This window comes from Glycine soja, chromosome 3 (assembly GCF_004193775.1).
Source record: "Glycine soja cultivar W05 chromosome 3, ASM419377v2, whole genome shotgun sequence".
NCBI classification, from domain to species: Eukaryota; Viridiplantae; Streptophyta; class Magnoliopsida; order Fabales; family Fabaceae; genus Glycine; species Glycine soja.
Genome location: NC_041004.1, coordinates 38,476,579 through 38,495,620, shown reverse-complemented (window position 1 = coordinate 38,495,620; position 19,042 = coordinate 38,476,579). Strand labels below are relative to the sequence as shown.

At 34.5% G+C, this 19,042-nt stretch overlaps 2 protein-coding genes across 2 annotated transcripts; both read left to right on the top strand.

The window, feature by feature from the left end:
* The first annotated feature begins 4,291 nt into the window (after positions 1-4,291).
* LOC114406839 (CSC1-like protein At4g02900) lies at positions 4,292-11,792 on the top strand. Its single transcript, XM_028369666.1, has 11 exons — positions 4,292-4,602; positions 4,759-4,914; positions 5,201-5,336; positions 6,151-6,252; positions 7,189-7,308; positions 7,461-7,541; positions 8,269-8,609; positions 9,645-9,890; positions 9,975-10,299; positions 10,647-10,880; positions 11,241-11,792. Exons 1-11 carry the CDS (start codon positions 4,292-4,294, stop codon positions 11,457-11,459), a joined length of 2,271 nt encoding a protein of 756 aa, XP_028225467.1. The 3' UTR covers positions 11,460-11,792.
* Positions 11,793-15,828: 4,036 nt separating this feature from the next.
* On the top strand, positions 15,829-18,845 carry LOC114406838 (isoamylase 2, chloroplastic-like). Its single transcript, XM_028369665.1, has one exon. The coding sequence runs from the start codon at positions 15,994-15,996 to the stop codon at positions 18,592-18,594; it is 2,601 nt and encodes an 866-aa protein (XP_028225466.1). The 5' UTR covers positions 15,829-15,993; the 3' UTR covers positions 18,595-18,845.
* Positions 18,846-19,042: the final 197 nt, after the last annotated feature.

The window sequence follows — 19,042 nt, the reverse complement described above, 5'->3', positions numbered from 1 at the left end:
TCTCAAAAAGTCAAAATACATATTTGTGGTATTATTTAATTTTTTTATAAATATTATTTTAGTTTTTCCTCTCAAAAGTCAAAATACATATTAGTGGTATTATTTAATTTTGTTGCAAATAATATTATTTTATAAATATCCGTTATTTATTATACTTGGTTTGATTCTTGTGAACAAGGATATAATGTGATTAGCTGATTTTGATATATATATATATATATATATATATATATATATATATATACATATATATATATATATATATATATATATTATAAACTATGAATAATTATAAAATCATAATTTTACAGTGTTTCTTCTTTTTAATTTTTTTTGAACAAATACTGTTGTATAACCAAAATAGGACATGTACCCTTCGGCCTTTTTTGTTCTTTTTTTTATTATTTTTCTTTCATTTCTTTGTATAGCTTTTACTTTTATTTATATCATTTCTTAATAACTTCAATAAAAAAAATAATGAATTTACGTTTGGTTCTATTCGAAAATAATTATTCTATTTAGTGACTAAGGCTGTCAATGATGTTATGAATGTGTGGTCTAATTAGTGACTAAGGCTGTCAATAATGTTAGGAATGTGTGGCCTAATTAAGTCTAGGTTAGTTTTAACAAAAAATAATAGTTTAACTCTATCTTTTGGTGGAAAGAAACTTATTTCTTTCTCAAAAAACAAACATTGACAAGCACAATACAAAATAAATCTTAAAAAAATATGCATGATATATATATTTCTGAAAACGTGTGATATTTTTTTTAAAATATATTTCATGTTTTAGAAGATCTATTCAATTAGGATTTTAAATGATTTTTTTAAAAAATTAAAATATTCAATTAAGATTTTTTATAACTTAAAAAATTTAAAGTATTCAAAAAATATATAAAATTTGATGGATTTCTTCTTATCATATATTTTATAAAAAAAAATAGTAGAGAATACACATTAAACAATCTCACATAAACTTATGAAATTTCACGATAATTTTTTTTTCTGTCAATTGACATATTTTTTCTTTTTCCATCACACATAATTTCTTATTGTCTTTTTGTTAAAAGAGGAAGATATTCATAATTTTTTCTCTTTCGATCATTTATTAATATTCCTTGAAGCATCAGATATGATAGATCTTTTCAATTATTTGAATTTGTGACATCTTGATTACGCACTTATATGTATAAATGAACATGAAAAATATATAATTTTAATAAACTTAAGAAGTTGACTTGTGTATAGGTGGATAAATATATAAATGAGATTTAAAGTAATTGTTGGACATCTATTTTGTTTGATGAAATTGTCAGTGTGAAAATGACTACAAATATTAATGTTATTAACAGGTATTGTGACATATAATTTTTATACAATTAACATAATTGTGGATGAAAGGGAATGAATTTATTGTGCTTGTAAATATGCTTAGAAAAATTGATTCGTCATGTAATATATTTAAGGTTTTTTTATATAAGAAGAATTTTATTTAAATTGTTAGGTGGATGAAATTCATGAACATGTTATTAGTAATTTTAAATGTTTTTAAAAAACTCACGAGTTTCGTTTAAATACTTAAATACTTAATGTGCTTTCAAATCTTATAAATTCATATTTTGTAAATCCATTAAAATCTTTTTAAAAAAATCTTAAAAACCCTTATTTTCTTACAATTTTTTTAAAAATCCACAAGATTTTTTTATGCCAAAACAGTCTTTTAAAATCCTAATACAATACATCATCTTACCATTTTTTCTTAATTAGATTAGAATAATATTTTCTATTTATTTATATTTACATCTTTACATAATCAAGACAAAACAATTTATTAAGGAATTTTTTTCTATAGATTGAAATCAAGACGATTAAGGAAATTAAATTAACATTAATATATAAAACAAGATTATTGTTCTTCTTTTAATTTTTAATTATAACACTTCAACTTTTAATTATTAATTTTTCTTTAAATACCAGAATATAATATTTATGAATCTTTTCTTTTTTTCATATCTAAGGCAATTAATACGTTAAGACAATTAAAGTGAAAAAAATCATCTATGAATTCACAAATTATATTAGTAATTTTTTATCATCAAAAAGCATACACTAAATAATTTGCGAATATATGTACTAGTATATTGTTACATAATAACATACACGCCAAGTACATTCTAAAATGCGACTATGTTTGGCCTTTGTTTATTTTTCTTAAAAGTTAATTTAAATTTAAATTTCAAAATAAGAGTATAAAAAAAAGAAAAAATGATTTGGTAACTTTTTATTATTTTCAATATCCTTTTAAATTATAATTTATTTAGTAAGAAGAAAATTTTATTTAAAATTAGTTACCTCTCTCAATGGTTGTTTAATATATTAATACAAATAAGAAATATTATGTAAAATTAATTTAATCGACATTAATTACAAAATATAAAAATTTTCCCTAAGCTTCGTTTCTTGCTTTCTACCTCTTCCGTATATGACTAATGCACTTTTTATTCTTGTATTATATATATATATATATATATATATATATATATATATATATATATATATATATATATATATATATATATATAATAAGTCTAAGAAACTACAAGCCATGTCAATGAAGTTTGCTTTTTATATATAATAAGTTTTGCTGTTTTGATTGTTTTGATGTTTGTCGGTAGCAAGAAATGAAAGTTATCTCTTATTCACAAGGATACTTATCCTCTGATGGGAGGATAAAGGAAGTTAATGTTCCTCCAAAATCTTACAGGATGATTCTTTGTCCTCAATTTGCTTGGTTTTGCTTTAGAGCTACTTGAACCTATTATGCCCACCTAGATCTAGTTGGGTCAAGTCTAGAAAAATCACAAAATAAATTATTTATCATATAATTTATATATTTAAATATTTATTTATTATAAAATTTAATTACATAAAAACAAATATTCATCCTATGTAATCAATAGAATAAACTAATATACTAATTCTTAAAGATGAAAATAATTATCAAACACTACTAAAAATAACGCCCACCAAACATGTTTTTCTTATATTTATTAATTTCGTGCTGATAAAAAAAACTTATTTATTTCGGTCTTTTCCCAGTTGCCCTATATCGAAGGTAAGTAGTGTGGCATTAGTAAGCACTAAGCGGTAAGTCCAAGTGGAGAAAAAACGGTAAAAAAAAAAGGGTGGTAACTATTTGACATGCCTCCGAACCTTTTGGCGCCAACTCAATCCCTCTCTTTTTCTGCGCTGAAAGAACGGTAATTCATTCTCTGCAAACCAAAATTCAGTTCCCGTTTCTCTCTCCGCTGTTTGGACACCACCAAAACGCCGTAGAGCAAAACAAATTCTGCTCTCTCTCGTTGTACAAATCAGAGAAACCACCGAGTCGTGCCGGATTTTATTTTCCTCTCAACCAAACATGCCTCTACATTTGGCATTCGTCGCCGGACAGAGGCTTTTACCGTGAATTTGTCCTACAAATGTACATTTCCCCGTTTCCAATTCTCAATCTCGTGTTTTAGGTCCAGACATTTGCTTATTTTGAAATTCCTTTGCCACTAATCGTTGCTCTTGCGTGCAATGCGTGTGCATGCTAGCTAAGACAATAATAGAAGTTGATGAAATTGATAGGTTCTCTTTATTTCTCTGTTTTTTTTCCTTATCTGAATTTTGCTCTGGTTCATCAGAGAATAGTTGAATGCCAGAAAACATATGCATAATGCGATTCGACATTGATATGGGGTGTAGAAAATGGAAACTGGTTAGAGAATATTTTTTTCATTTTGAATTTAGCTCCTCTAAAGTGCAGGATTAAGTGCAGTTAATGATGGTCTAGATTGTGATAAAATGCATGCACGTGTATAATAAATTATGATGTTATTATTGATTTATAATTTGAATTTGGCTTCTAAGAAAAATAAAACGCAGTTGATAATGGTTCTTTTAGCTGAATAGAGCATAGAACAATTGAATGCTTGAATAATGATTACATAACTACGACATTGATGCTAAACAATTGTGGTGTGGAAATTGGAAACTAAACAATTTTTTATTTGAATTTGGCTTTTCTAAAATGCAGGATAAAATGCAGTTACTAACCATTTATGCAGTCAAGATTGTGATAAATATGCAAGCACATGTATAACAAATTAGGAAGTTATTGATTTATAATTCAACTCAATATGGATAAATAGATAAAATGTAGTATGGCTTGCTAGTTGGAAAATGGAAAGCCAATTTGGGATGTTTGTGTATGATACAGATTAAGCGCTTCTAAGGAAGAAGATAATGGCGACTATTGGGGATATTTGTGTTTCGGCATCCATCAATCTGTTGTCTGCATTGGCGTTCCTGTTTGCATTTGGAATATTGCGACTTCAGCCCTTTAACGATAGGGTCTACTTCCCAAAATGGTATCTGAAGGGGATAAGAGGCAGTCCAACAGGATCCAATAGGGTAAAGAAATTTGTTAATTTGGACTTTGGGACCTACATCAGGTTTCTGAATTGGATGCCTGCAGCATTGCATATGCCAGAACCTGAGCTTATTGATCATGCAGGACTTGACTCAGCTGTGTACATTCGGATTTATCTTCTTGGGTGAGTTGTACGCCAAGTTTCTCATTTAAACTTTACATGTGCACATGGACATAATTTAAAAGAGACAGCAATAGCTTATCTACTGTTTTGAATTTAATTGTTTGATCCTTTTCTTTTTGATATATTCTTATCTCCGATGGGAATACTCATGTACAGGGTCAAAATATTTGCTCCAATTACCTTACTTGCTTTTATGGTTTTGGTTCCTGTTAACTGGTTCGGGAAAACATTGCAAGCACGGGGACCTAAGGATTTGACATTTAGCAGTATTGACAAGATTTCAATATCAAACATCCCATTTGGATCAGATAGGTGAGATGATCTTTATGACAATCTTGTCCTAGCTCTGAGTCTCTCTCTCTCTCTCTTGCTCCAACACACTGGATTCTTAACAAATTAAAGGAGTTATTGGTTGTGTTGGAAATGTGATTGCAACTTTGATCTTTGCCTTTTAATTAAGAAAACCAGAGTACCACCAAGAGTTTCAATATTAATTGAATCAACTTGCTCATTTTCTTTTATTATAATAGGGTTTCAGACTCTTATTTAGTGTCATTAATCATGTTATGTTGCGAAATTTGTTGTCACTTTCTTCCAGGTTTTGGGTGCATATTGTAATGTCATATGTATTCTCATCTTGGACATGCTATAGTCTTTATAAGGAATACAAGGTTATAGCAGAAATGAGATTGCGATTTTTGGCAGCTGAACGTCGTCGTCCAGACCAATTCACTGTAAGTTGGTCTCATTTTGACTGAGATCCCTTTGCTGCATCACTGCTCTTCATGATAAAGGAAAAAAAAACACTTAGAGATTCAGTACCAAAATTTCTACATTTTTGGTGCTCTAGCTCCTACAAATACATTTTGCTGCCGATATGAAGAGAGTTATTACTCATGTTTATGGGAGTTTACCTTATTTGAACATGTTGTGATTCTATATGTTATTTTGTGGCCGACTTACCAATTACCATGGTATTTCTTTGACCTGTTCTGATTTCCCTCAAATACCCCTGGATCGGTGAATCAAACATTTGACTGAATATGTTTTATCTTGTAATTCAAAGGAGGCAATTTAGTTAAAATTTCGGTTCTGTTGCATCCATGTAAAATATTGAAAAAAATTCGGAATATCTATGACTATGACAGGATGTGTTCCCGTGGCTGCATATACCAGCAGCCCATGTGCATGCATGGGGATGAGTAACTGGTTGGGATTTCTAGTCTGCCATGCATTCTACAATTAAATTCGATACATAGCCTTTCAGCTTGTATTTGTTTGACAAGAAATTGATAATCAGAAAGTAAGTATCTGTATTTTAGTATTTATAGGAGACTTGCTAGCAAAACTATCCTTTTCAGATGCTTGTCTAGTTGTCTTCTATGTTGTCCAAGAGAGTTTTAGGTTGCGGCTTTCATTTATCTTTTGTATATTTGCATTTTTTCTTCCAGATATTGGAAGAATTGAGCTACTAGTTGCAGCCAATTTCCACCTGTCCTGTGGCAAGCTGAATATTGTTTCGTAATAACCACTTGGATTTTTTCACAGGTCCTGGTAAGGAATGTTCCCCCAGATCCCGATGAATCAGTAAGTGAGCACATCGAACATTTTTTTTGCGTCAACCATCCGGATCACTATCTGATGCATCAGGCATGTTACTTAATTGCAATTACAAATAATCTTTCGACCATGTATAAATTGTATACTGTTTTTAGTTGTTCGTGTCGGGAATTACGTACCACTCCCCCTTCTTGTGCTTTCACAAACAAACCCTAATGAAGGGCTACCTGGGTCAGGAAGATAAGTTTATGCAATAGCACATCATAAATACTCAAAATTTAACCTGGTTTTTTCTAACATGTCCATATCCTTGAATAAGAGAAATACTCTCCCATTACTATTACAACTTTTTCCTGGATAAATTTACAAATCCTCATCCACACTGATATTACAATTTTATAGACAAAGCTAGAAACCTTATGTCCATGCAACTTTTATGGACGAGGTTGCTAACCCTCCTCCAACATTACTCAGAATATGTTGTCCCTAATTCTCATTCTCATCCTCCTACCAATTCTTATCATCATTCAGCTACAATACTTTGATACATAAGGAACAATAACAAATCCCACACTTTCCGTACCAGGATAAGAACTATCCTACCACCAGTTTTCTATTAAAAAAACATATATTTCACTTATCTTGATATATGGTTATAAGTTACAACTTTTTTTTGGATCGGTAAATATTTGTTGTTAGCCTGTTAGTTTTGTTAGTTGAAGGGATTTGAATCCACGATCTCTCCCTCCTCCCTTTCTCCCTTCAACTACCAAGCCAGCCTTATAACTCCGTTACAAGTTACAACTTAAAAGTGGGAAACCTTCAATAATCATTCGGATAAGAATTTGGATGAAACCCAACATTTTAACACATTGACCTTCTTCTTAGGATTTAGGAATTAGGATTTGTGATTTACTGAGGTTGACTTCAACTGATTGAGGACCTTCTATTATGAATTGTGAATTTGTGTTACTTTTGTGATTTTCTCTAGTGTAACAAGAATAATTTGTTATGAATTATTGGTAGGTTGTATATAATGCGAACAAGCTTGCATGCATAGCTGCAGAGAAGAAGAAATTAATAAACTGGCATGTTTACTACCAAAACAAATACGAAAGAAATCCTTCCAAGAGGCCAACTACTCGGGTAGCTTTCTTTTCATGATATACTATCAAATTACTTTTTCTAATTTCAGAAGAGACTTCCTTTTAGCATTTTCTTTTGTCACAGGAATAGCCATAATTGGTGATATCAACTAATAACCTTTTATGTTTCACGATTTGATTTCTTATCTATAGACAGGTTTCCTGGGTTTCTTGGGGAATAAAGTTGATGCTATTGATCATTATACTGCAATAATTGATAATTTGAGCAAACAAGTAAGTACTGATCAAATTATACAATGGATATGTCAATGTCACCCTTCTTATCCTTTTTTGTAATTGTAACTATTTCTTTACAGATTTTGTCATCCAGTCATTTTGCCAACCCTTATCACTTAATTTTATAATATTTTGAAGTAATCAAATTATGCCAATTGGCTATTATTGTTATATTCTGTGGAGATAATGGGCTATGCTTTTAATAGTTCAGTCAGGGGACTTCAGAACATTTTGGACTTTTCTCTTGATTCTCTGCTCTTGTTTCACATGCTAATTAGGTTGTTCTTGTTATTGATTATTATCTTTAGGTTTATGTCGCTAATTAGGTTGGCCAACTCCTAGTGCTACATGTACAAGTTGTTAATGGCATGTATGGTTTCATTTTTTTTGTTGCAGTTACTCGTAAACTGAACATATGATTAGTTTATTGGTTTATTATAATCTCAGGAATGAGTAATGATGGCTACTTGAACTAGTTTCCATGATATCAATATTGATTGCAGAGATTCATCTTATGCCAATAGGGCAAGGTATGTAAGGCTGCTAGAGGAAAAAAAAGAAAAGAAGAATAAAAAAGGATAGTTAGTCATGATATCAATAGTCTGCGAAAACAGATTAGAGACAACTGTTACCACTGGCTTAATATTCCATTGCTTTTATTTGTGTCTGTCTGCTTAAAACATGTTCATACGGGGATTAATTTCTTAGTGTTCATTTCAAACAGGAAGCCGAAGAAAGAGAAAGTATCATAAACAATCCGAATGCTGTTATTCCTGCAGCTTTTGTTTCATTCAAAACACGATGGGCAGCAGCTGTGTGTGCTCAAACTCAACAAACTAGTAATCCTACTATTTGGCTCACAGAATGGGCTCCTGAGCCTCGGGATGTCTTTTGGGAAAATCTTGCCATTCCATATTTTGACCTCAACATGCGAAGATTGCTCATGGCAGTTGCTTTATTTTTCCTAACTTTTTTCTTTATGATACCAATAGCACTGGTCCAATCTCTGGCCAACATTGAGGCAATTGAGAAGGTCCTTCCTTTCTTGAAGCCAATAATTGAAAAGTAAGAGGTCTCAATCTCATACCAGCTAATTTGTTTTTTGGTAAAGCATACCAGCTAATTAGTATACCAATTTTCATCAATGATCTCCCCCCGCCCCTTCTTTTTTTTTTATCAAACGTTTATCCTTTCCCCAAAAGTCATGAAATCAATCTTTTTTACTAAGATGTAGAAATGTGGCTGAGCTATCAGTAAAATTGAATGCAGAGAGAGAAATGCAGCAATTTCATACGGCAGGCTGTTTAATTGTAGTGCTTTTCAGCTCAGTAGTAGAAATATAACAATATTGTATTTCGGATTATTTATATAACCCTTCTAATTAATAAGGGGTATATATATAGACAGGCAGACAGATAAAGGATTATGCACTGACAGTGTATATAATTTGAATTTTTTATTAAGTTATATATACTGAAGTAAAAAGAAAAAGTATTTTATTGAAATGCATAAAAGATGTGTACCTTATAATTTTTAAATGCGTTTTCATATGATTTGTATTAAAACCTTTATCCTTTAATTTCTTAACCAGTGCCACTGGTTAGCAAAACCCTAAACATATTTACTGATTTCATTTTTCAATCTTTACTAGGAAAAAACTTAGAGGCAAATTCATAAGTACTTTTGGTGTTGTCTTCTACCCAGAATCAAAGTTTCACCTCAGTAATCCTTGTTGAGAGCTATGAAACCTTTATTCCATGGATTACTCCGAGGTAAAACTCTAATTCTAATTGAAGAACACCACCAAAAACAACTCATGAACTGCATTTTAAGTTTTTTTCCAACTTGGTCAAATTTTAGATTCAGTAAGTATTTTTGGTGTTGTTTTTCAATCAAAATTGAAGTTTCACCTCAGTAATCCTTACTGACGTTTGCCGATCAAAGTATAAAATTCCAATTCTTACTGAAGAACAACACTAAAAGCACTTAGAAAATTGCATCCGAGTTTTTTCCTCTTTACTATGCAATGTTTTGTGTCTTCAAAAGCGTCATTCCTTTCTGAAATGGATTTGGTTTCATGCACTGAGTTACTCGTTGCAGGCCATCTATCAAGTCTGTTATTCAAGGCTTTCTGCCAGGGCTAGCATTAAAGATATTTCTTATAATGCTTCCAAAAATTCTTATGACGATGTCCAAAATGGAAGGTATTACTTCGCTTTCAGGTTTGGACCGGAGGTCAGCTTCCAAATATTACTTGTTTGTTCTCGTCAATGTGTTCCTTGGGAGTGTTATAACAGGAACAGCATTTCAGCAACTTGGGCAGTTTATTAATCAGCCCTCTACAGAGTAGGCTCTGAGCTTGTTGAGTTTTGATAGCTTTTATTTGGGCACCCAAACTGGCAGCAACTGACATGGAGTATGAATTTGCAGGTTCACAAAAACTGTTGGCAGTACAATCCCCATGAAAGCCACATTCTTCATCACATACATAATGATCGACGGTTGGGCTGGAATAGCTGCAGAGATCCTCAGGTTAGCTCCGTTAATTACGTTCCACGTGAAAAACACATTCTTGGTGAAGACAGAACAAGACAGACAGAATGCTATGGATCCTGGTAGCTTGGAATTTGCCACATCTGAACCTCGCATCCAGTTATATTTCATGTTGGGGCATGTGTATGCTCCAGTCACACCTTTTCTTCTCCCCTTCATTGTAGTATTCTTTGCTTTTGCCTACATGATCTTTAGGCACCAGGTGAGCTATTCATAGAGTGTGCTGCAATACTTTGTCTCTTGGAGTAGATTTCATTAAATAAGAAATGAGATCCACAAGTTTTTTGTGATTTGTAGCAAATATAAGTCAATAATAGAAAGTAACATCAAAAGAGTGTTAGAAAATATATTATTAACACTTCTTTTTATGTATAATTGCATATCTAAACAAGCCCAAGAAATAATAAGATGAAAAATTCTATTGAACTGATGTTTGATTGCTTCACCTAGTAACATTGCATTACACCTCTTTTTGCTACACAAACATTTGAGGAAGCATCATCGTGTTTCTTGTAATGCTTAATATTGGCTTCTTTTTCTTGTCCCAAGATTATCAATGTGTATAACCAGCAATATGAGAGTGGAGGATCGTTTTGGCCAGATATCCACGGTCGAGTAATTTCGGGCTTGATTATATCTCAAATTCTTCTGATGGGTTTGTTAAGTACAAGAGGTACAGATAAGTCGACGCTAGTGCTTATTGCGCAACCCATCTTGACATTATGGTTCCACAGATACTGCAAAGGTCGTTTTGAATCTGCATTTGTAAAATTTCCACTAGAGGTTGGTTAAGTGATTATAAGTATGCATACACGTGGTTCAGGATATATCTGTTGTTAGAGTAACTAAATTAGTAATTTGTTTGGATAAACTTCTTCATAAATACTTATAAGAAAATGAAAAGGTAAAATAAATTGAAATTATAAACTAAAATCAATTTATGCACATTATAGAAGCTCTTCTTATTTAACTTCTCTGAAATAAGTTGTTTTTAGTTTGTAGAGAAGTTCAATGCATTTTACCTTTTTTTTTTTTTTTTTTTTTCTTACCATTGTTTATGTATATCGGTCTAAGTAGATTGAGTTTTGGGAGACAAATATATATGGTGATCCTGTATTAGCTGACATATATGAGATTTGACAGGAAGCAATGGTGAAGGATACACTTGAGCGGGCTGTGGAGCCAAACTTAAACCTGAGAATTTATCTTCAGGATGCTTACGTGCACCCAGGTTTTAAGGGCGATGATTTTCAAAAACCAGCAATCATTGATGATGAAGAGAACAATCCGCTTATTCAGACAACGAGAGCTTCTCGTCGGGGTAGCAAGCCAGAATCTGATAGTGAAACCGGCAGTTACTAAGGTACAGTTGCCATTTGAGATTCCAAGGAAAGACCATGGATTGGAGTGATTAATCATTTGAATGAGTCAACTATTTTTAGTTGAAATTGTGAGATGCCAGCAAGCAGAATTCCAAAAACCAATTGCAACGTTCTTACCTTTCAGAAAGGCTTAAGTGACATTCTGTTGCTCTCAATTGCCTTCGAAAAATGTTACCTACTGTATATATACATGTATGCTTTGTCTGGTAATTAATGTAGAAAAAACTGTTCAATATATACAGTTAGTGAAAAATATGTATACATTTGAGCCAATAAAACAGAAACAAACCCTCCTGGATGAAATTAACTTTTAGTGATTTTTTTTTCTTCAAAAAAGGATTATACCAGATAAGTATCCGATCAAGACGAGAAGATCCCTGATGCGATATATTTTATGAAGTCGAGTACCCTCTCAGTCTATGTCCACATATTTCGCACAATGTCTCGGCCTTCAACATATGCAAGTGACAAATACCATTGGCCATGATTATCATCAATAAACCCAATTAAGGATAATTACTTGGTTAGAAGTACCAAAGTAGGATTAAGAGGAGTATTACCTAATTGGTAATCAGAACATGCAGACCCATAGACTTAGGACCCAGTAAGGTTAGTATATAAAGGGAAGAGCTCTCCAAGTAAGAGGAGACTGATTTATTCTTAAGCATTCACTAGATATCATCTACAGCTCTTAGCCAAACCCCTTACTTAAGTGTCGGAATGCCTTTTGCAGGTATCCTCCCCCCCCCCCCCCCCCCCCCTTGGCTCTCTCTGATTTGCATGCATCGGAGATATCAGTAAGGAGCCATCAATGAGACCCCTCAACATAAGGATAAGTGTCTGGTCCATTTGTGACAAGAACATTTTGGTGCCTACCATGGGGTCGACCGAGTAAGATATATCCCAACCCCAAGAGATTATGGCAATAATAAGAACTAGAACTAGAACGAATACAACAACAATAGAGCAACCGGCAAATCAACGGAACAAAGAGTTTCATATGGAGGACCAGACCGACTTGTCTTCGATAGTGTGGAGGTTACAAGCTCAGGTCTCGAAAATGCAAAAGCATCATGCTGAAAAAGTCGTTGCCTTTTGGTGCGAGAATGCCCGTCTATGGGGAGCTCATAGGTCACTGGGGCTAACCTACTCGAAGGGAGAGAAACCGAGTCAACCACAATCGGCTTACCCAAAGCTACTAATTCAAGTGTGCGTCTGGGCACTGTTCCCCCATCCCTCAACACCTTTGGAAGACAGTTGTTGCAATTTAAGAACCCCTTTGCCCCTAGAATCATGGAGGCGACTTTCCCCTTCAACCGGAAAAACTTTATAATTGAAAAATATGATGGTACCACGGACCTAGACGAACACTTGGACGTATACATCACCTAAGTAAGCCTCCACACCACAAACGATGTAATCCTTTGTCGGGTGTTCCAGACTTCACCAAAGGGGTAGACCCTTCATTGCTTCATGTGACTTCCCCAACTTTGTGGATTTGTTGGACACCTTGGCGGCTCGTTTTGACACACAATTAGCCACTAGCCAACCTCACCACTTAACATTTGTTTCCCTCGTCAACATCCGACAGGAGAAGAGGGAACCATTGCGAACCTTCATGGAACGCTTCAGAAAAGTTGCATTGAATATCTGAAACTTTGACCCAATAGTGGCTATGCACCATTTGATAACAACATTAAGGCTAGGAGCTTTTGTGAACAACCTATGCAAAAAACCAGCATCAGACCTCGACAAACTTCGAAAGAGAGCGACTAAGTACATTTAGATGGAGGAGTTGGTTGAGTATCGAAACCAAGTATGGGCTGATGCCGTGACAACCTAAAAAGATAATGATAGGCCCAACTTCAACAAAGCTCGCAACGACGAGAGGAAGAATTGGCCACCCCGAGAATCATGTTATGCTCACTGCACTCCTCTTACCGTCAATAGATCTTATATCATGGATCAGGCCTTGGTCGTAGACATTTTAACCATGCCAAAGAGAGCCAACACCCCACAGAAAGCCGACTAATCAAAACGTTGCTGGTATCACCACAATCGCGGTCCCTCAATGGAAGAATGCAATGCCTTGAAAAACAAAATAAAAGAACTCATCAAACTTGGTCATCTAAAGGAGTTTATCCACAAGCCATAGTCATACAGACCCAACGATCAACACAAACTAGAGTCAAGTCGAGGGAAGGACCAAAAACATGTAGGTCGGTTAGAAAGGCGGAGGAGCCGGAGTCACTCGAGGGAAAAAAAGGAAAGACCCCTTGACAAACCAAAGTTGGTCATAAGCACCATCGCCAAAGGTTTCCCTGGAGGTAAGGTTATTGCCTTTGTGCAAAAAAGGCACATACAACAAGTCTGGTCTAATAATAAGGTCTCCCGGCACCGAGTGCCTAACATGCCCCCCATAACCTTTAAGTTAGATGACTTCAAGGCGATTGACCCGGTGCATATCGACAATGAGCCATCAGTAAGACCCTTCGGCATAGTAGAAGATCCTTCGACATAAAGATAAGCGTCCAGTTCATTTGTGATAGGAAAAAGGAGTTTTGAGAATTATATATGCTTCAAAAAGAAATTTATCTTTAGAGTTTTTTACACTACATAACCTGTCAAATTTATATCAATTTATTGCACAAGTGTTTGGCTCATTTGGTTGTGCTTTTAGTCTTGTACACTTCCCACATGTCAAAACTCTTTAATAGATAGAATGAATCAAGCATTGAAAAATTATTTAAGAGATGTTTGTTTCTGAAAATTGTTTCAACCTAAAAATAATTTTTGATAGGGAACCCAACGGTGAGGAGTGAGAGTTGATAGAAGACAGCAAAGACGTGTCCTTTCTTTCTTCAAAAGCGCAAACAGAATGTGCCCTCGGGTCCCTTGAATGATTATGTGAATTAGCACAAGGCACACACACTATCTCTTATCTCATTCCCCTTCATCTTCAATTATTTTTGGCTGGGTTAAGCTATATGTCCAGATAAAATAGTACACTGACGGTGAAGAATAGTTGACCTGTTATTACAGGTTTTGGAAGTAATTCATTTGGCAAAGAAATCCTCAAAGTATCTTAAATTATAAGGGTCTAAATTTTTTATATCATAGCTAATAAAGTCCTCTAAAGTTTACTGTGACGTTCAACATCTTGGGATTCAAATCTGGTAAGTATAAACTATAGGGTCTTGCTTGTATTCTACTGACCTTTCTTCCCTGCACTTTTGTTCATAAATAAAGAGTATATTTTATTTATTATTGCCACACCATAATAAAAGCATTCTCATCATGTATAATCCAAAGAAAGAAAGAAGATCATTTGTTAAGGAAAGCAATGACATCTCCCAAAGCTCAAAGAGATCTGTTATGGTATTGTGCCTCCTTTAGTCTATAATCTGTGGCCTCGATCAGATTTATCCACCCCCTCGTTTCCTGCCTAGTCAACCAAACTTATGCACCCAAGAGGTTCAAGATATCAATAGTTTTTTTTTTTTATCAATAGTCAAGCAACTACAAATTTAATGTAGAATAAAAAAGTGAAAACAGTGTAAAATTAACAATAACTACTTAAAAAGTTATACTTATCATTTTTTTTATTAAATTAACAAAGTAAATTTTTTACACTGTAAACTTAAAAATAAATGACTAAATTAATCTTTGAAATTGTGATTCATTTACACTTTAGTCGTTATATTCTATAATATTTTTTTTAAAACTCCGTGAACTTATAATTTGTTTCGTCTAAGTTCTTAAATTTAACCAATTATTATTAATTTGATCTCTAAATACATGTTATCAGGTAAGTCACGTGATAGAATGTAACTTTGAACTAAATAATTGACAAGTTATAATTTTAGTTTTTTAATATATTTATTGTCCTTAATTCTTAGGATTAAAATACCGTTGTTTTACAAATATTAGTAACAAAACGTTCCTTTTTTCTTCTTCTTTTTAATAGGGATACATCAACATTCCGTTACTCATTTCACGAATTTGTAAAATGTGTAAAAATTGTAAAATATGTGGAATATTTTTTTTTGAATGATAAGGTTTGTGAAATGATGATAGCTGAGTGATAAAACAAAACGTGCAATTAAAACAATATTAAATTCTGAAATGAGTAAATATTGGCTAATAAAAAGGTAACAGACCCATCAAACGGAAGGATCAAACTGCAATTTTTTATCCAGTTTTTGCAAATCCACTCCAACAAGAATAACCAGTTGCCCGTCAAACATCTCAACCGTTCATTACAGCATTCACATATCTGACGGCAGCAAGAGAAGTATCACCATTGTGCCACGCCACTGCCTTCACCGAAATCGTTGCCTTATTGTATTGTTCTTTCTTTCAGTTACTCTTCACTCTCATATCGAAACATCATAAGTTTCCATCACTCAAACCTTAACTATAATACATGTAATGTCTGTTCCAAATCCAAAAAATGCAATGCTCTAATTAGCAACCACCGAATCTCCTTCCTCAGATTCAGCTTCATCTTCTCAATGACAAGTCTCGCGCCACGCTTCTCATTCTCAGTGATTCCTGGGAGTCACCACAGCAAACCCAAATTCTCTTGTTTTCACGAACCCTTTATCCAAAGGAAGCACCTTTGGCCCAAACTTGGATTGCAAAACCCCATTTCCCCCTTTTCTCGGAACCCCACTTCTTCAAAATTGTGTGCCACGTCACGCTTGTCCATTGAGGAAACGGAGCAGCAACTTGGAACCTTGAGCCGACCCGAATACCTAAAAGGTTCATCGGCGTATTTGTTTAGGACTGAAACTGGTGGCGGGTTGGTGAAAGTTTATGTCACAAAGAGAAAAGATAGGTATTTTGTTTACACTGAGATTTCATCGTTGGATATAAGTGGTAGTGTTGGTGAAACGCTTTTGTTGTGTTGGGGTGTGTATAGAAGTGATTCATCGTGTTTTGTGGATCTGGATACGATAGGTTTGAGAGAAAATGCGGCGACGGGGATGAATGTTAGTCCCTTGGTGCAAAATTCTGATGGAAACTTTGCAGTTGAATTGGAATTTGATGCAAAGCATGTTCCTTTGTACTTGTCGTTTTTCTTGATGTCGTCTTTGGATGCAGGGATGGAGATTAGAAGCCATAGGGGAACGAATTTTTGCGTGCCGGTTGGGTTGCTTCCGGGGTACCCGGGTCCTTTGGGGCTCTTTTGTTCTCCTGATGGGTCTGTGAATTTTGCTATTTTCTCGAGACGTGCTGAGAGTGTGGTTTTATGCTTGTATGATGAGAATGACATGGAGAAGCCTGCTTTGGAGCTTGATTTGGATCCTTATGTGAATAGGACAGGTGATATCTGGCATGTCTCGTTTGAGAGTGCCAAGGGTTTCATGAGCTATGGTTATAGCTGCAGAGGGGGTGTTCTTAAGAGGAACAAGGATGATGGTTTTGCTGAGCACGTTGTTTTGGATCCGTATGCTAAGATTGTTGGGAATTCTTATCCTGATGGTGTTGGATTTGTGAAGAATCTTGGATGGTTGGGGAAGGAACCTGATTTTGATTGGGGTGGTGATTGTCATCTGGATTTGTCCATGGAGAAACTGGTGGTTTATAGGTTGAATGTGAAGCGCTTTACGCAGCACGAGTCCAGCCAACTTCCGAGTGGTTTAGCTGGGACCTTTACTGGTTTGGCTAAGAAGGTTCAGCATTTTAAAGATCTAGGAGTGAATGCCATTCTTCTGGAGCCGGTTTTCACATTTGACGAGAAAAAGGGACCATATTTTCCTAGCCACTTTTTTTCTCTGATGCACATTTATGGGCCATCTGGTGGTCCTGTATCTGCTATTGCCTCTATGAAAGAGATGGTTAAAACTATGCATGCCAATGGGATAGAAGTTCTTGTGGAAGTTGTTTTCTCCAATACCGCTGAGATTGGTGCTCTACAGGGAATTGACGACTCAACCTACTATTATGCAAATGGAGTTGGTGGTTTGAAGGGGCAGAGTGCTCTGAACTGTAACTATCCTATAGTGCAAAGTTTGATTCTGGATAGTCTTCGGCATTGGGTGACTGAGTTTCACATTGATGGCTTCTCTTTCTTAAATGCTTCACACCTTCTGAGAGGATTTCATGGGGAGTACTTGACTAGACCTCCATTAGTTGAAGCTATAGCTTTTGACCCAGTACTCTCCAAGACTAAAATCATTGCAGATTGTTGGGATCCCCATGGCATGGTAGCAAAGGAAATTCGCTTTCCTCATTGGATGAGATGGGCTGAAATAAATACAAATTTTTGTAACGATGTGAGGAACTTTTTAAGGGGTGAAAATCTTCTTAGCAACCTTGCAACAAGACTTTGCGGGAGTGGGGACATATTTTCTGGTGGAAGAGGTCCCGCATTCTCTTTTAATTACATTGCCAGAAATTTTGGAGTTTCTCTTGTGGACTTGGTTAGCTTCAGCAGTACAGATGAATTAAGTTGGAATTGTGGAGAAGAAGGACCTACAAACAACACTGCTATTCTTGAAAGACGACTCAAGCAAATCCGTAATTTCCTCTTCATCTTGTTTGTGTCATTAGGAGTACCTGTTCTGAACATGGGAGATGAATGTGGCCAGTCTTCTGGTGGTTTTACTGCATATGATGGTATAAAGCCTTTCAGTTGGAGTTCTTTGAAAACAGGCTTCGGTAAACAAACCTCACAATTCATTTTCTTTTTAAGTTCATTTAGAAGGAGGAGAAGTGATCTTCTTCAGAGGATGAGCTTCTTAAAAGAAGAAAACATTGAATGGTATGGAAGTGATGGGGCCCCACCAAGATGGGAAGACCTATCCTGCAAGTTCCTAGCCATGGCTTTGAAGGCCGAAGAAAAGGAGTTTCTAGAGAGCTCTGTATCTTCTGATATATCCGGCGATCTATTTATTGCTTTCAATGCAGCTGGTCATCCAGAAACTGCAGTTTTACCCTTGCCTCCAGAAGGAATGTTATGGTACCGTTTAGTTGACACGGCTCTTCCATTTCCTGGCTTTTTCTCGGCCAGTGGTGAAGTTGTTCCTGAGCAGACAGCAGGTTTATTTACTTATCGAATGAAGTCTTACAGCTGCACTTTGTTTGAGGCAAATAATAGTACCATTTAAAAGAAATACTTTCCCCAATCCATGACTTCCCTCGACCTCTATAAATTTTTTGTCATTGCAAGTAATTGTTGGCCTGTTATAGGTTTTGTTGATTAATTAATAATTACAATGATATAATAATAAATTGGTGAGAATGCATACCAGGCAGTGTCTGCTGGAATCCTGTATATATACACAGTTTCATTGTAGTGATTTCTTATGTTCAGTGATGGATTGTCTTTATTTTTGAAATTGAATTATTTGTGTTAATATATAGTATTAATTTCAGAACAAAATATATCCTTATTATTCTAAAGACAAAGTCTCTCCAGAATTTTTTTCCTCTTATCCATTTAATTCAGTGTTTGGTTTATTAAATTTTAAGGTAAAAAATACTGTAGATCAATCCATGATATGCTTGGAAAGGAGTGCTAGCAACAAATTCTCTTATATATTCCTTCTACTATTA